Raw genomic sequence first — 14369 nt, 5'->3', positions numbered from 1 at the left:
ATAAAAAATATTTTGCTTCTCAGAAAGAAAGAAAAAAAGGAAAAACCCAATTGTGAAAGAAATAATGTCAAATTCAGGTAGATTCAGCCATCAGAAAAAAAAAATAAAAGGAATAGGGAGAAAGAAATCAAAACAACTAAGCAGAAGACTTTTACTGTGAACATCTTTTTCACCGTATTTCCCATTAAGGGGTTTCATTTGTCTGTTTTTTAACACCTTCAACTAAGCTATTTGTGTTTTACATACATATAAACTGAATTCACAGTCACAACCAAATATCACAAACAGGGGTGAGAATTTCTTTGGAATTCTAAGTTCATGTTAATGTAATAAAATTTATCCATTTCAGTCAAAGTCTAACAGTAAAAATGTTGAATGTCTCATGCAGTGAGAGCCACAAAGCTGAAGGTGGAGTAGCTGAGGTGTACATCAAATGGCGACAACTGTACACTTTGCCAGGTCATTGCTTTTATAGCAGGTGCCTCATTTTTTATAAGATTTTAAAAGAGACATCTAGGGCAAAGGGGAACAGAGAAAAGAAGAAAACAGATACTGACAGGCAGACAGTAGGTGACTCTGTGAGCACATCAGGATGCTACTAGATGCTCTTAGTTTCAAATATAGTTGTTCCCATAACATTCTGGCCTCTTGTACAAATAAATAGATTATAGGATGTATCTTGGTGCTTCATTCTACACCTGTTCAAGGCATTTAATGCATAACATTCCATATATTGTGTAATCTTATGCATGTTATTGTACTACAACTTAGTAATTATTGTTGACATTTTTTCACAAGCATTTGCAGTAAGCAAAGTATGTGAAGATATTGACTGGGTATGTGAATACTATTCAAAATTAAAACTGTTAGTGAAGGACACAACTAGCAAGGGTCTGGCGAGTGTTTCAGTAATGAGAAAGTTTTACAGAAGAACTTCCTTCACCCTACATTTTCAAGCCATGTAAACAATGTATAAGCAAAACCTAAGTTCCACTGTCATCCTCAAATGTTTGTATCTCTTCAGCTTCTTAGCTTCTAACTTGGCTATGAGTCAGGTTGATTTGTGTACCAGGAAAATCCCTTTTCAGAAGATGCCCCTGATTCTGTCCAGCCATGCTATTTACTTAGACTCTGCCAACTGTAATGTTGGTGTCTTTACAGGCATTTAAAGGTCAAAACATAAAATATTGCAGCAAATATAGGAGTACTAAATTGTTTTATCAGAGCCCATTGTCCTGTTACTTTCATAGAAATAACAAGGCTACATTGCTTTTAATTAGAAATTAAATATACATGTTTCTAAATTAGCCAAAATTTATCAGTCATCAAAAGTTAAAAAAGCTAATCATAAGACTCTGAATAATTCCTTTATACGACCTTACTAAAACTTGCCATCTGCTTAAACACATATTTTTATCTTAAAGAATCTAGACTTATTTCCAAACAAGACTACTGTGTTATCATATGAGGGCAAACCTGAATAAGCAATAGCTTGACAGTTTAGTATCTGATTGTAATAGACTGTGACTCTGCAATCCAAACTTAATTGGACGAGTTCTTCTTTCAGTGGTCTTCTCCCAGCTGCGTGTTTTCAGTGCCATTGCTCCATCTATTCCTTTCTGCACAATGGCAGATCCATATCATTTATCAAAAAACCTCAAACAAATCTCAAGCAGATAACTTACAATTGTAATATCCAAGGATCAGTTCCTGAAATTGGCCTATGGCATCAAATTCTAAGGAAAAATATTGAAATGTGATACCTCAGTCAATGCAAAGACTGTGCAATGTGAAGATTTCATAAACCTTTTAGTTAATATGAAAGGATCTCGATAAAGCACTGCAGATTGCATCTCAGTGTCATTTTATCAGTGCAAATGACACCATGTTGTTCCACCTTCACTTCCGATTTCCACAAAGAGGCAGTTTGATTTCTGTATTTATAAGATCCTTTTCTGCATTCCTAGGGAAGGAAATGAGGCTCCAAGTGACAGCAGGTGACATGACAGCTTTTATAATGTGAACATAGATTCCCCATAGATTAGGAGGAGAACACTAAATTATTGCATAGGGACCTTTTATCTATGACCAATTTTAACCACCACCATATTGGACTGTATTTAACCCAGACACAAAATGAACATCTCTTTTCTAAATCATATACCATATAAATAATATATAATTTTTTTTGAAATATACTTCTAAGGAGATATAATTTACTGAGATGCAGTTTGAACCATGCTACTTTTTACAACCCTCACTTGCACCTACATTGTGCAGTCATTTGACACATCTGTTATGTGAAGAACAAATCTGATTTAAGAGTTTTAATAAGAACTTGCATCAATAAATTATAACAGATTGGTGATTAGTAGTATTATTTATATGTAATATTTTTGTACCCCTTATAACATGCTGATATCTGCTTCACAGGGATTAATTATTTTCATAATTTTGTCTAAGTAGTAATATAGCAAATGTCAAAAAGGAAATTAGATTTTCACTTTCCAGACACAGAAATTTAATTAAAGCCACCTCCTTGTTGAAGGGGAATGTCCTTAGCTGAGTCTATGATGTGGCAGCAGCTCTACACACTGTCATGTGGGAGATCAAGGCCTAGAAAGTGACTCAGGGAATATTAATCACCAGGCTTCAGAGACTAAACTCATGCTGAATGTGCCACAGTTGGTCCCAGCAGGTTATTTATGGAGTATATAAGGTAGCAGATAGTAACAATTTCTTATAAAGGCTGCTGCTCGCATAGCCCACCTCAGAGATTGCGCTCTACTGAAAGAGACCCTCTGCTCAGATGAAAATGGATCCATTAGGAAACCTCTAATTATCTAGGTGTGAAAGGTCATCTTTCCCTCATGCTGCTCTAAATGTCTAAGATAAACACCTTGAAGCACATTCCAGATGTAAAAATTAGGATCTTCTACAGCCTGTTGGACATTTTTACAAGCAACACTCAAGTGACTCCAGTCTGTGGAAGTACAGTCTGCTACTGACACTAAAACCTAAATTCTGAGACTTGTTAAAATGTGAGGGAAGCTAGAGGCACTATTTTCTCATTTTATCCACCCTCACTCTTAAGATTTTTTTTCTTCCTCTCTTTGAATAGTCATATTTCTTTATGCATTGTCTCCTTTGCCTCTCTCAGTTCCCTCCCTTCATGAATCCTCTTATCTCTATTCTTTACATATTATTCTTTTCTCCTATTAATCTTCATTATCCTCATCTTTCAGTGAGAATCTTCCTCATTAACATTAACTGCCCACCAGACTAGAATGGGAGCACCAAACAAGGCCATTCGGGACTTCTAAGCACCATCCAGGGCCAAGTGAATTTAGTCTTAGTTCATTCAACCGTGAACTAACATAAATGTTTCTCATTCAGAAGCTGATCCTTCCTTCTTAATAAATATGCTTTTCTGGAAAAGATGAACTTCAGGCAGATACAGTCAAAATCACTGTAGTTGCTATAACAGCACTTGTAATAACAATAGTTAAAAACCTATTCAAGCAGTTGACTGTAAGGTAGATAACAATTACTTGGTTTTAATATTCATATACATGATGACTTCTCCCAGCTGGATAGTATCTTAAAAGTAACTTGCCAACCATACCTACATCAAGTGATTATTATACGATAAACCAATATGGGTGGAACTACTTTCACTTAGAACAAATTTATTTCCAAAGACAAAAATCATGGCTCTCTGACTACAGCTGACACAAAATTTTACTTCCACTTAGACACCGAACATGGTTAGAAATGATGGAAGATGGATACACTGCCTGCACCTCACCCATCTGTCACTGCTTCAGTATGCCTCCATTACTTTGATACTGGGTATCTTATAAAATAAGACAAGAAGCCTACTTTGAAAGCTCATTCCTAGTTGCTCTTAAGGCAAATTAATTTCTAAGTAAGACTTTTTCTCTCATCTTTTACTGTTACTAACCAGAGTGAGCCTATGTGCCGTGTCACCTCCAAACAATTTGCCAATTAGATATATTGCAACGGAAAAACTAGTAAGAGAGAAGGGAGAAAAACACCTATGGTCAGATACGCCATGCTGAATTTAGTTATTGCAACTCAGAGTTTTGTAAGGGTTACATGGTATAATTTCACTGTAGTTGTTCCCAGAGAAGAATCCAATGCCTGCCTCAAATACACCATGGGATCAAGCCCTGCTTGTTCTATGGATTTTGAAGCTGTTTAGATAAGGAGTTGGCAACCTGCTGCTACTGAAACAGAGCAAAGACTTAAGGGAACAAACCTCAAACATTGCTGATTCAACTGCAGTCAACACTGAAAATGGAAATGAAGGAGTTGTGACTTCTAACCATACCCTTTGAGATAGCCTCAAGTGCTTGAGCTAGTAAAGGAACCAAAAAACCAACTTGATACATTGTTGATTCATGTTTATTTTATGCACATAGTGAGAGGAGAATGCAGAAGATCATAAAAAGTTTTTCAGGAAAGTGCTGCAAATTCAATTAACTGTTCAGAGTAAAAATTTGGTTTATCTATATGTTTTGATTGCTTTCTCTGTCAAAGGCTGAATGGAATAAACTTGCAATTACTTGAATGAGGTCAGGCTAGATTCATCACCTCCTAGACCAGGGTTAGGAACCAGTCTAGCTGTGTACTCTGATAAGCTTCCAACAATTTTAAATTATAATAATAGAGGTGGAAAATCTTTTTCAATAAGACTCTCTTTCAGAGTACATAGAGCTATACACTTGTTCAGTGCACACACGGCCTTCTAGAAAAAAAGAAATCATTACTCCTCTTTATTGATGAATTCGTAGAAAGCTGAGAGAACAGAAATTAAAGGAACTTAGTTTTAAAACACTCTGGAGGTGAAAACAAAGTAATATGCTCATGGGAAAAGCACTGTTATGAGACTGACTGCACGTGGGCTCCTATACGACCTCACTGATCTCTTGTGTAAACTCTGCGTGAGTTGCTGTCAGTGCTCTTATCCAATGTTCTACCTACTCAAATGATAAGCTCAAAGGGACAGATGTTGACGCTTAACTAAGAAATATATGCAACTAAGTCAAAGGAGTTCAAACTACCATAATATAAATAGTAAAAGAAATGTAATAGTATGAGTACGAAGAAGGGAAATAATCCCTAATAGATACCTGTTCTGACTGTAATACACAAGAAAGATGGTCAGAATTAATGAGTAGGTTGAACACCTGAATTATTCTTAGATAGGGAGATGATCTGAGGTGCAAATATCACCAAACCAATGCAGCTTTTTATGAAGAACGTTTAGGGAGTGAGAATTGACAGAAAGAAGAGGATTCCCTCCACCCTTCACCACTGCAGTCTTTGCATTTCCTCTGTAGAAGAAGTAACCAGCTTCCCCTTGGAGCCAAGGTAAAGAAGCAACTTAGTGGGCATGTAGCCTCTCTTTAGACGAGACAGCAGGGTTCAGCAACGAGAAATTAATGATCAAGTCCAGGAAAGAGGTAAAAAAAATGTCAGTTATTGACAAATGCCCTCCTAAAAGATACTCATATATCTCTTCAAGAGCATGAACAAACAACATCGTTGCATATCTGTATTTTCCCTGTCGTGGGAAATGCTGGAAAAAGAAAAATACAACTAGAATTGACACCATAAATGCTTTGAAAAAAGTATTTGCTTGTTTATTAATTCCTCAGAGTAGAAAAAACTTCTCATAAGATGCAGAATAAATAGAAAATAGAAAACGTTTCTCCAGAATCCTCCAACCATGTCTGTACGCTCAGATATTTTATACCAAGAAGAAATGACAAAAAGTTTATTGCTGTCAAGAATTTAACATACTCTAAATATTAAACTTATGGAGCACTTTGAAGTACTTCCTAAAGCTGCAAATTTATGTCCTTCCAATCCCTTTTATTCTGTTCTTCTAATAGCATGGTACCATTTCCTGCATTTTCTGAGTTCCTAAGTTCTTCAAATATTTTTAAGTAGGGTTATTGGAGAATTTCAGATTTCAGAAACTGTTGACTTACTGAGGCTTCACACCAGTTAAATCTTATTCCTTGTACCTACTGGTGCACTTTTCCATTTTAGGCCTCACTAAACTGTACCTGCTTCCTCATTACATTCTTGAGAAGGCTGAGTTCACAGATCACTGGCTTTCACTTTAAAATCCCTTGCACACATGTGCCTTCCTAAATTTAATAGAGATTTTGTCTGTAACAGAAAAGATTCAAATACACTATTTGGAGTGATCAAATCAAATACAGTTTTCCTCCTTCCTTTGACATGCAAACATTGCTTAGGCTAGCTATTTATTATTCCCTTTTCTTTTCGGGTACTATGATTTTGAAAGATGATTTAGATATTCAGTATTGCATTGACATTCTCCATAGCAATAAGAACATACTGTTATTATACAAATAGCATGCAATACTGCTAAAAGATTAATTTAAATATATATGCCTCCTTAATCATTCCCTGCAAGCTTTCTTTCAGTGGAACATGCCTCTTAAGGCAATTTATTTTACTTCATAGCTTTAGTCCATTTTGTAGTAGTTCCATACACAAACTGGTGGTAATTCCACTTATTTATTTGTATATCTGTGTGGTAAAACAAGATTACTTCCAGATACAATAGTATTTTACAGTCATCAGGAGAACTGCATCTTCTATCTTGATTCCTTTAAAATACATCATACATAGGATTACTCTTAAGAAATAAACTGATGCAAAGAGATATTTGCAAAGTGCCTACAGCAGTGTAAAACCTTGCCTTTCCTTGGCCTCACCAACTTTTCTTCTACCAAAGATCTATGGAAGTTTACTTTACCCTGGGGATCAAGGCTCATAATGCTGTAACGCTATTTTAAAAATGAAACGGTGTTCATAGGAACAGTCTGTGTTTAAATTGGATAATATTTTGTATATTTGTGTACAATTCTTGCTTTGAGGTAATGCTGTGAGAGTCTTTGCCCTGCACAGTAACTAAATAACCATAAATGATCGTTCATGCATATGCAAATCTGTCCCTCTAAGCACCTTATTAATTATTTCAAAGATACTTGGAGGTCACCACTCATGAAAATTTCTGTGCATGAAGCCTCATTAATACAAGACACCATACAGAGAGATGGGATAGATTTTTGTTGCTATTTAACAAGGGCAGAGAGAGTATAATCTGTAACGTTTACTTTTTTATTTTAATGACCAATGAAATACAGTCAGCTCCTATCTGTAAGTCCTTGCTCTGAGCTGATACAGTGGGTTTGAATTATGGGGCTGCTGCCACACTACTCTGAACAGCTAATCCTATCAATGCACCAGTTATCATGCTCAGAGCTCTGGTTCTCAATGCTGGCTGTTCTCAGTTGGAGTAGGGCTGCCTGCCACTAGATTAGCAGCTAATAGCTATGGAATTAATGTTGTTCTTCCAAAAATCACAGCAATGACACATTTTGAGTTGGAACAAAGTGAAGCTATGGCATTATCAAGGTGATATAGCTCATCAGCTGAGATCATAGCTTTCTTCTGAACACATACTCCTGCTTAATTAGGCCACATAACAGAAATCAAAAAAAAGCAAGGATGTAACCACACAAAATATCTGAAAGCAATGAGAAAATGCATCTGATGTATTTGTGACAGGGAGCAAGAAATTAAACCTACTTGAGAAGTGCTGTTTATCTGAAATCCCTAGATCCTTTCCAGCTCAAGTTATCATACACATGTGATAACACTGATCTTGTCTGTCACAGTGACCCTTTGCTGTAGCAGCTGCTGTTTATTTTTATTCTGTTGTGTGTGCTGTGCTTTCACCTCTAGATTGATCCAATAAAAGATATAAAAAACTTGCTATGTTGGTACATTCCCTTGATAAAAATCAGGAACAGCGAGTCAAATGTTAATGGAAACTGCAGGCTATGTTCATTATGTTCTCTCTATTTTTGAAAAAACACTAGAATGAACAGAACTAATTGGAAGTGCAAACAATTCAAACAGGCTTAATTACAAAACCAAACCCTCCTGTACAGTTGTAGGGCAATGTGTGCACGCCTGCCCTGAAGAAATGGGCTAGTTTTTAAGTAAGTCTATTCTTAAATGGAAAAGTGAAATAATTTTTACAATGCCTGAACTCAGAACATTAGTATTTTCTATTCAAGATAGCATAAATACTACTTCAGTATTAGTCTGTAGTGTTTAAAAATACATGCATTAATACAGACTGCTTTGATCTATCTGTGCAGCCTGGTCACCTAACATAACATAAATGTCCTTAAAGTAAATGCAACTTTGTTTTGTATTCCTTTCAATAAAGCTCAGATCTGGGTTTTTTTTTTTGCCTTGAGTCATACTCTATTAGAGATAACATATATTAAACCAACATTGCCATAGCAAGAAAGAAAAGCCTTTTCTTGGCACATCCCATGGTATTCATTCCTCTCAAGGGGAATTCATTTTAGATTTCACTGAGGTAATTACAGAGAGTTGCATCAAACAGGACTTTATCTTCCTCATGCGTAAGTAGTAGGCTAGAAGGCTAAAAGCCTTTGTATTTGAACCATAATAGAGAAGGGGTTGGCAACTTGGGCATTCCTCTTCTTCACAGCTATGATACAAATCAACCTCATGACTTCCTCAAAGCACAAAAGCATCAGTTCCTAACTCAAATATAACCTAATTCTAGAAATGACCATGTTTCTTGCATATCAGAAAGTCAAGTTCAGGTAGGTGCAGAAATGGATCACTGAAGTTAGAACAGCACTGATCAGATTCTTCATGCCACAAAGAAATCTGAAATATAATGCTCACAAATGCTTTTATTCATACAGAACTGATACAAAAAAAAAAAAGAACTGACAGAGGTAGCAACCAATTTTATGTTTAAATGGAATATTATTTAAAACTACTTAAGACTTAGAGAATGTGACTGAGAACCTCTCCAACACAATGCATACCAGTGCAATACTTCTTAGAGGTCATCAGATCGGTAAGAGTAGGCAAGTATGCCTAGACAGCACTACACACCACTTGCACAGGTCCTGAAGTAGTATTTGCCTGATCAGTCCTCATCAGCCTACCAGAGGTGTCAAAGATTGCATCCTACATGATATACTGACACAACTCTACTTCTTTTCCTTGAGCATCACGATTTGTCTCTAGCTCGAGAATCTCTGTACTGCACAGCACTGTGCTGCAGCACTCCTAAACGATTCACTCTACAGCACAAGTCAGCACCCGTGCAGAAATTTTTCCAAGAAATAGTCTTATTACCTGGAGCACAGAGAGAAAAGGTATTGCAAATGTATTATTATTATTACCACTACAACTTATAGTGCTACTTTAATGTATAGTATTTTGAAAATAACATTCTGATTTGTGAACTTCTGAAACTTTAAGATTAGCCATATTTTAGTGTTTCTGCATTTAGGTATTTTCACACTTAAAGTATAACACAGCTGAGGCTAGATTGAGATTGGCAGCAATAGCTGCTTTTCCATTTCCACAGCTGAACCCCATCTCAGTTGAACAGAAGTACAGTCACTCTTTGTGCATCCTTTATAGTACCCCTTTCCTAGGCCAAGCCTATGCCTTCCTCACCTCTTAAAGACTGAAATAACATCCCTGAGCATTTCAGCTCTGACTTCCTGCATTTTCTTCTCATCCCGTCCCTGCTCTTTCTCTATTGCTCAATTCCCACAGCATACAACTTCAACATCTAGAAGACAGAAAAACACTGGCTTGCTACTGCCAGCCAGAAGTAAAAAAGTCTGCAAGCTTCTTAGTCTCCTCTCTGAGAAAAAAAAGACAGATAAATCTTCTGAACTGAACAACTGCAGTTGGAAGATAAATAGAAAAATCCTGATACCAGTTTTGTACAGTATGACTAGCAATGGATTTACAGACAGATGAGGTGGAAGGGCCATTAGTTCAACACAACAGCCCAAACTGGAGGAAGCTCTGTGACACTAGTCATGCCTGCAAAGAGACCAACAGCAAGGAGAAAGATGAGTTGCCTGCTGCATCACTGGGATAACTGATTAATCTGAGGAGCTAAAAGGAGAACAGGGAAGAGAACTGATAAGAAGGGAGAAAAAAAGGACAGATTCATCTCAAGTAGCTGATTAATTTGTGTGGGAGCAGAAAAGGTATTAACTTTTGGAGAAGGAAGGAAGGAGGCTGAGAGTATAGAATGACCACACTCTACTATAGTAACATGAAGGTCAAGGAATGAGCACTGGATATAAAGTTCCTGTTAGGTTCCTTCTGACAACTTTCCTTACACAACATTAAAAACTGTTTTGTGATTGTGACATCAATGTGAAAATCCAATAGCAGAGAAAACTAGTCAGGAACAGGGAGGAAAGGCTCATGAGACCTGGGTGAGATGGCACGTTAACAATAATTCTATTGAAATGTGAATAACTGACCATTGCTAGATTGCTCCTGAAGCAATTAAAACCAAATGATTCTAAGTGGTTCATACTATTATACTTTCAATATCCTCAAAGCACATCTTCACATTAAGTAAATGCTACTCTCCTAAGAAATGTTGTAGATTTTTCTCCCATCTAGCCATTTAAAACTTATTTGTTAGTCATTCAGGTAACCAGGCAAACACATCTTCCAAGCAACTGCTAATATACTGGAAAAGGATTCCCATATCACTCCACAACATTTGTGAAAAACATATATGCATACATGCCAATTTAGCAACATGAAAAATAAATTTTAATATGCTTCTTCATGGCAAATTTTTTTCAGAATTTTGCAGTCTATGTGCCAGTGTAATGAATGAATTCTCAAAAGACATTTTCCAGATCCAGTGTAAGCCTTTGTTTAGTTAAGCCAAACTTTGTTTCCTACTTGGGGAAAAGACATAATCTGCCATCTTCTCGATGTGATTTACATTTCATTCAATGAGGTGAAAATTAGTAGCAATAATTTCAGCAACAGGAAGCCTATTTGGAATTCCTGCTGCAGACTTTTTTTTATTAGTACTTGAAGACAGGCCAAGAAAGTTAACAACTTACTTAATTTGAAAGCAGAAATGTGGAGGTCAAGGTAGGTTTGGTTTGTTTGAGTTTTTTTTTTTCACCAGAAGTGTAATGCTGTCATCTGCTATCACTTCATGACTATAAAATACTAATGTGAAGAAAGGAGGCATTTGCTTTTAAAAGAAGCACCCTTTGAAATCTGGTTAATTCTCCAGTTCACATTCTCAGTAAGAACTACTTTAATATTCAAATATTTTCTCCAAGAAATAAACCAACTTCTATGGAAACAGCGTAATTCCGCAGATATTCTCAAAACTAATAGGTGATAAAAAAATTCTTGCCCTGAAATTAAAATCACATACATTTTTAAAGTCAGTTAAAACTTACCTACGCAAGGGAGGGAATACCCAAGCTCTGGGTCATGGATGAACTGACGGTCATTCAGCATAGTCACACAGTACAAATGGAAACAGTCTAGGCAAATGACATGGTGATGGACACACTGGAACACAAGCACAGGGCTTCTGTTAAAAAGAAAACAGTGAAAACAATGAACAAGTACTGTGTTGAACAGCAAAAAAAAGCTTTGTTTCAAACTTCTATTTTCATAACAATTTCTCAGTAGTACACAAGATTCCTATGTACATGAAACCAGAATTTAGCCTGGTATATTGCAGTACTTTTAAAAAGAGATGGTTTCTAACACTAATTAGATAAGAGAAAAAGGAAGTTTTTACTGAAAGATGAAGCTTTACTGAAAACTGGAACCTAAAGCAAGTAAAGTGCTTTAATAAAGAAATCTTTTGTATGAAATACAGTAAGACCACATATGGTAAAACATCAAATGGTGGTAGATAGGTTATACAGAAACGTGACCATCTAGGAAAGCTAAATAGGATTTTGCGAAGACTACCTTGTGCCTTCAGCCTCTCAAGACAGCCACTGAAACTCTACAGAGAGGGCATTCTCTTAGTAATAATGAGCAAAGTAATTCAGCTTCTGATCAGAGTTATGGGATTCAATTACCTGAACTTCAGTGTTGTATAATCTACCGAAATGTTGAGAAATTCCCAGTACAGTCAATACATTCAGTGGAGGCAGGAGCTGATCAGCCTCCAGGTATTCACATTAGGGCAAGCTGAATCACTTGCTTGGCTCCACTGTCTCTATGGACTAAATCTCCATGGACCATGGGAGCTCAGACATCTGGCACACTTGAAGATATCAACATGGAGACAACTAAATATGGATATCCCAAGGTTAACAGGATATTGCTTGGGGAGATGCAGAGAGGAAACATTTGGAATAAGAGAGGACAAACAGTTTCAACTCCTGAGCTACCCTGCACTCAAAAGTCCTGTAGTGGTGGCTACAGAGAGAGACAGAGACTCATAAAATCCTGCTCATGATCACAACACTGTAGGTAAAAGAAAAAATGAATAATGTAGGAAGGAAATACTACATACACTTTTCATATGTCTTTACTGGAGAAACACAGTGATAAATCTAATGGGTTTGCTCTAATACAACTTAACTGCTGCTAACTCCTGATGGACATATCTGTCAATTCCAAAATAATGACTGTGACTCCTTTGATAAAGTTATATGCTCCATGTTGTGCAATACTGCTTGTTTTCCTCTTCTCCTTGAGGAGTATTACCAACCACAAGTATCAAAATTTGAAAAATAAGGAGATGCATTAAGCTAAAAAACCCAGAGGGATTTCCGTTCAAATAGTGAACTACTTTAGTCTTTTGTCTGTGGGTCAAATACAGGTAGAAATGAAACATTATTTTTTTTTAATAACGAGGAAGAAAAATATTTTTTTAAAATAAAAGGAGGAATTCTCACATATTCTCTGTACTTCAGGAGACAAATATTAAAATACATCATCAAATACAGCAGGATTTCTGATAAAATCATTAGTTAGCAATACTGCTATAGCTTCTATAAATCCTGCTAGATGATGCTTTGAAAACTCACTGAAACAGGGAAGCATCAAGCTCTCAATGTGGGAATAAACAGCAAAATGTAATCAATAATAATTTCAGATACTGTATATAAGCATTTAATCTTCCATGAAAATGTGGTTTAGAGATGCACGTACTATAGAATTCCTGGCAATGTGTTGGTATCTCCAAAAATATAATCTCTATGTTTTAAGGATTTTGTTGAATAAAGCAGCTTAAAAACTGAATTAAATAAACCCTCCCCATTACTAATCCTTATTAGTTGCCCACTTGCTGTTCTGAATGTAACAAATAAAAAATTTTAAAAGACAGCTGTAAGGCAAAATGAGAAGCTGATCTCTATCATTTCAGCTCTGGATGGTCCCAAAATAATTATAGAGAGCTGGAGGAGCAGTTATGTTGTTTCTATGGTGTAAAAGTCCCCATGGCTCACCAGTTAAAAGTAACCTTAAGAAAAACATCCCAAAGATTTCTTCCTGAAATGTAGATATAATCAAATCTGCCTATAGCTTTAATGGTTATCTCTCTTTTAGGGTTAATTACTCATTCTTACTGTTGCACTATCTGAATATTTTTTTTGTTTCATGGAAAGCTCCCTGGATCTAAATTCATACTTTTCTGACCTTTATTTCAAAGACTAAACACATCTTGTGTGTGAGGAGAGATCTGTAAGTGAAAGCCATCAAAAAACTGAACATCTTAAAAAATCCAGGCCTGAAACAAAAATGGTATTATTAACATTTCCACCTAAACTTGTATGAAACCATAACTAACAGTACTTCATTATGCAAAGGAACTACTACAATCAGTTAAAAACATAAATTATTTTATGATAAGCAATTTTACTTTATGTATTACAACTGAAATCCAACTTTGTTCTCTGGAAGTGACACAACTCTATATATTCATTTAAACTGCATCTTTAGGAATAACATTAATGTTAAAGCTTAAAAATCTGTTAACACTTTCATTCTCTTATGCAATGCATATAAACTAGAGAAAACCCTGGGTTCTGTGTTGCAAAACACAAGCTTAGCTTTCACAGCTATTACGCTGGTTGCTAATTTTGCAGCCCACAGTATCTGTGTCATAAGGCTTTGTGAAACTCAATCTCTATGTTGTGCAGATTAATCCAAATTCATTTGGCATTGGAATAGTCATTGTCCTCCAACATTTGCAGATTTTATACTAAAAGAAAGCACTTCTATTTTAAAAGAGATACAAAAGTTTTGTTCCTGAGATGAATAAAGTCAAAGATGTAGACAGGACGCTCATAATGCCTGGATGAAGCTAGCTAGTACTCATTTAGTATAACCCCAAGAGTTATTAATAGATGCCTTGCTTGAACAACCCAAAAGTTATTTTAAAAAGGAGTTATTATGAAAGTAAAAACAATTATGCCATATAGTTTAAC

At 36.0% G+C, this 14369-nt stretch overlaps 1 protein-coding gene across 1 annotated transcript in view; it reads right to left on the bottom strand.

Moving 5' to 3' along the window:
* Window positions 1–14369, bottom strand: part of PRKN (parkin RBR E3 ubiquitin protein ligase) — a 710202-nt gene that overhangs the window by 259512 nt on the left and 436321 nt on the right. Inside the window, exon 7 of the mRNA XM_061990230.1 lies at window positions 11373–11509. Within this exon, the coding sequence (XP_061846214.1) occupies window positions 11373–11509 (137 nt within the window). The remainder of the gene's footprint in view (window positions 1–11372; window positions 11510–14369) is intronic.

The sequence above is a fragment of the Colius striatus genome, chromosome 2 (genome assembly GCF_028858725.1).
Source record: "Colius striatus isolate bColStr4 chromosome 2, bColStr4.1.hap1, whole genome shotgun sequence".
In the NCBI taxonomy this organism is placed as follows: Eukaryota; Metazoa; Chordata; class Aves; order Coliiformes; family Coliidae; genus Colius; species Colius striatus.
The sequence above is the reverse complement of the archived record's forward strand: the minus strand, read 5'-3'. Positions and strand labels throughout refer to the sequence as shown.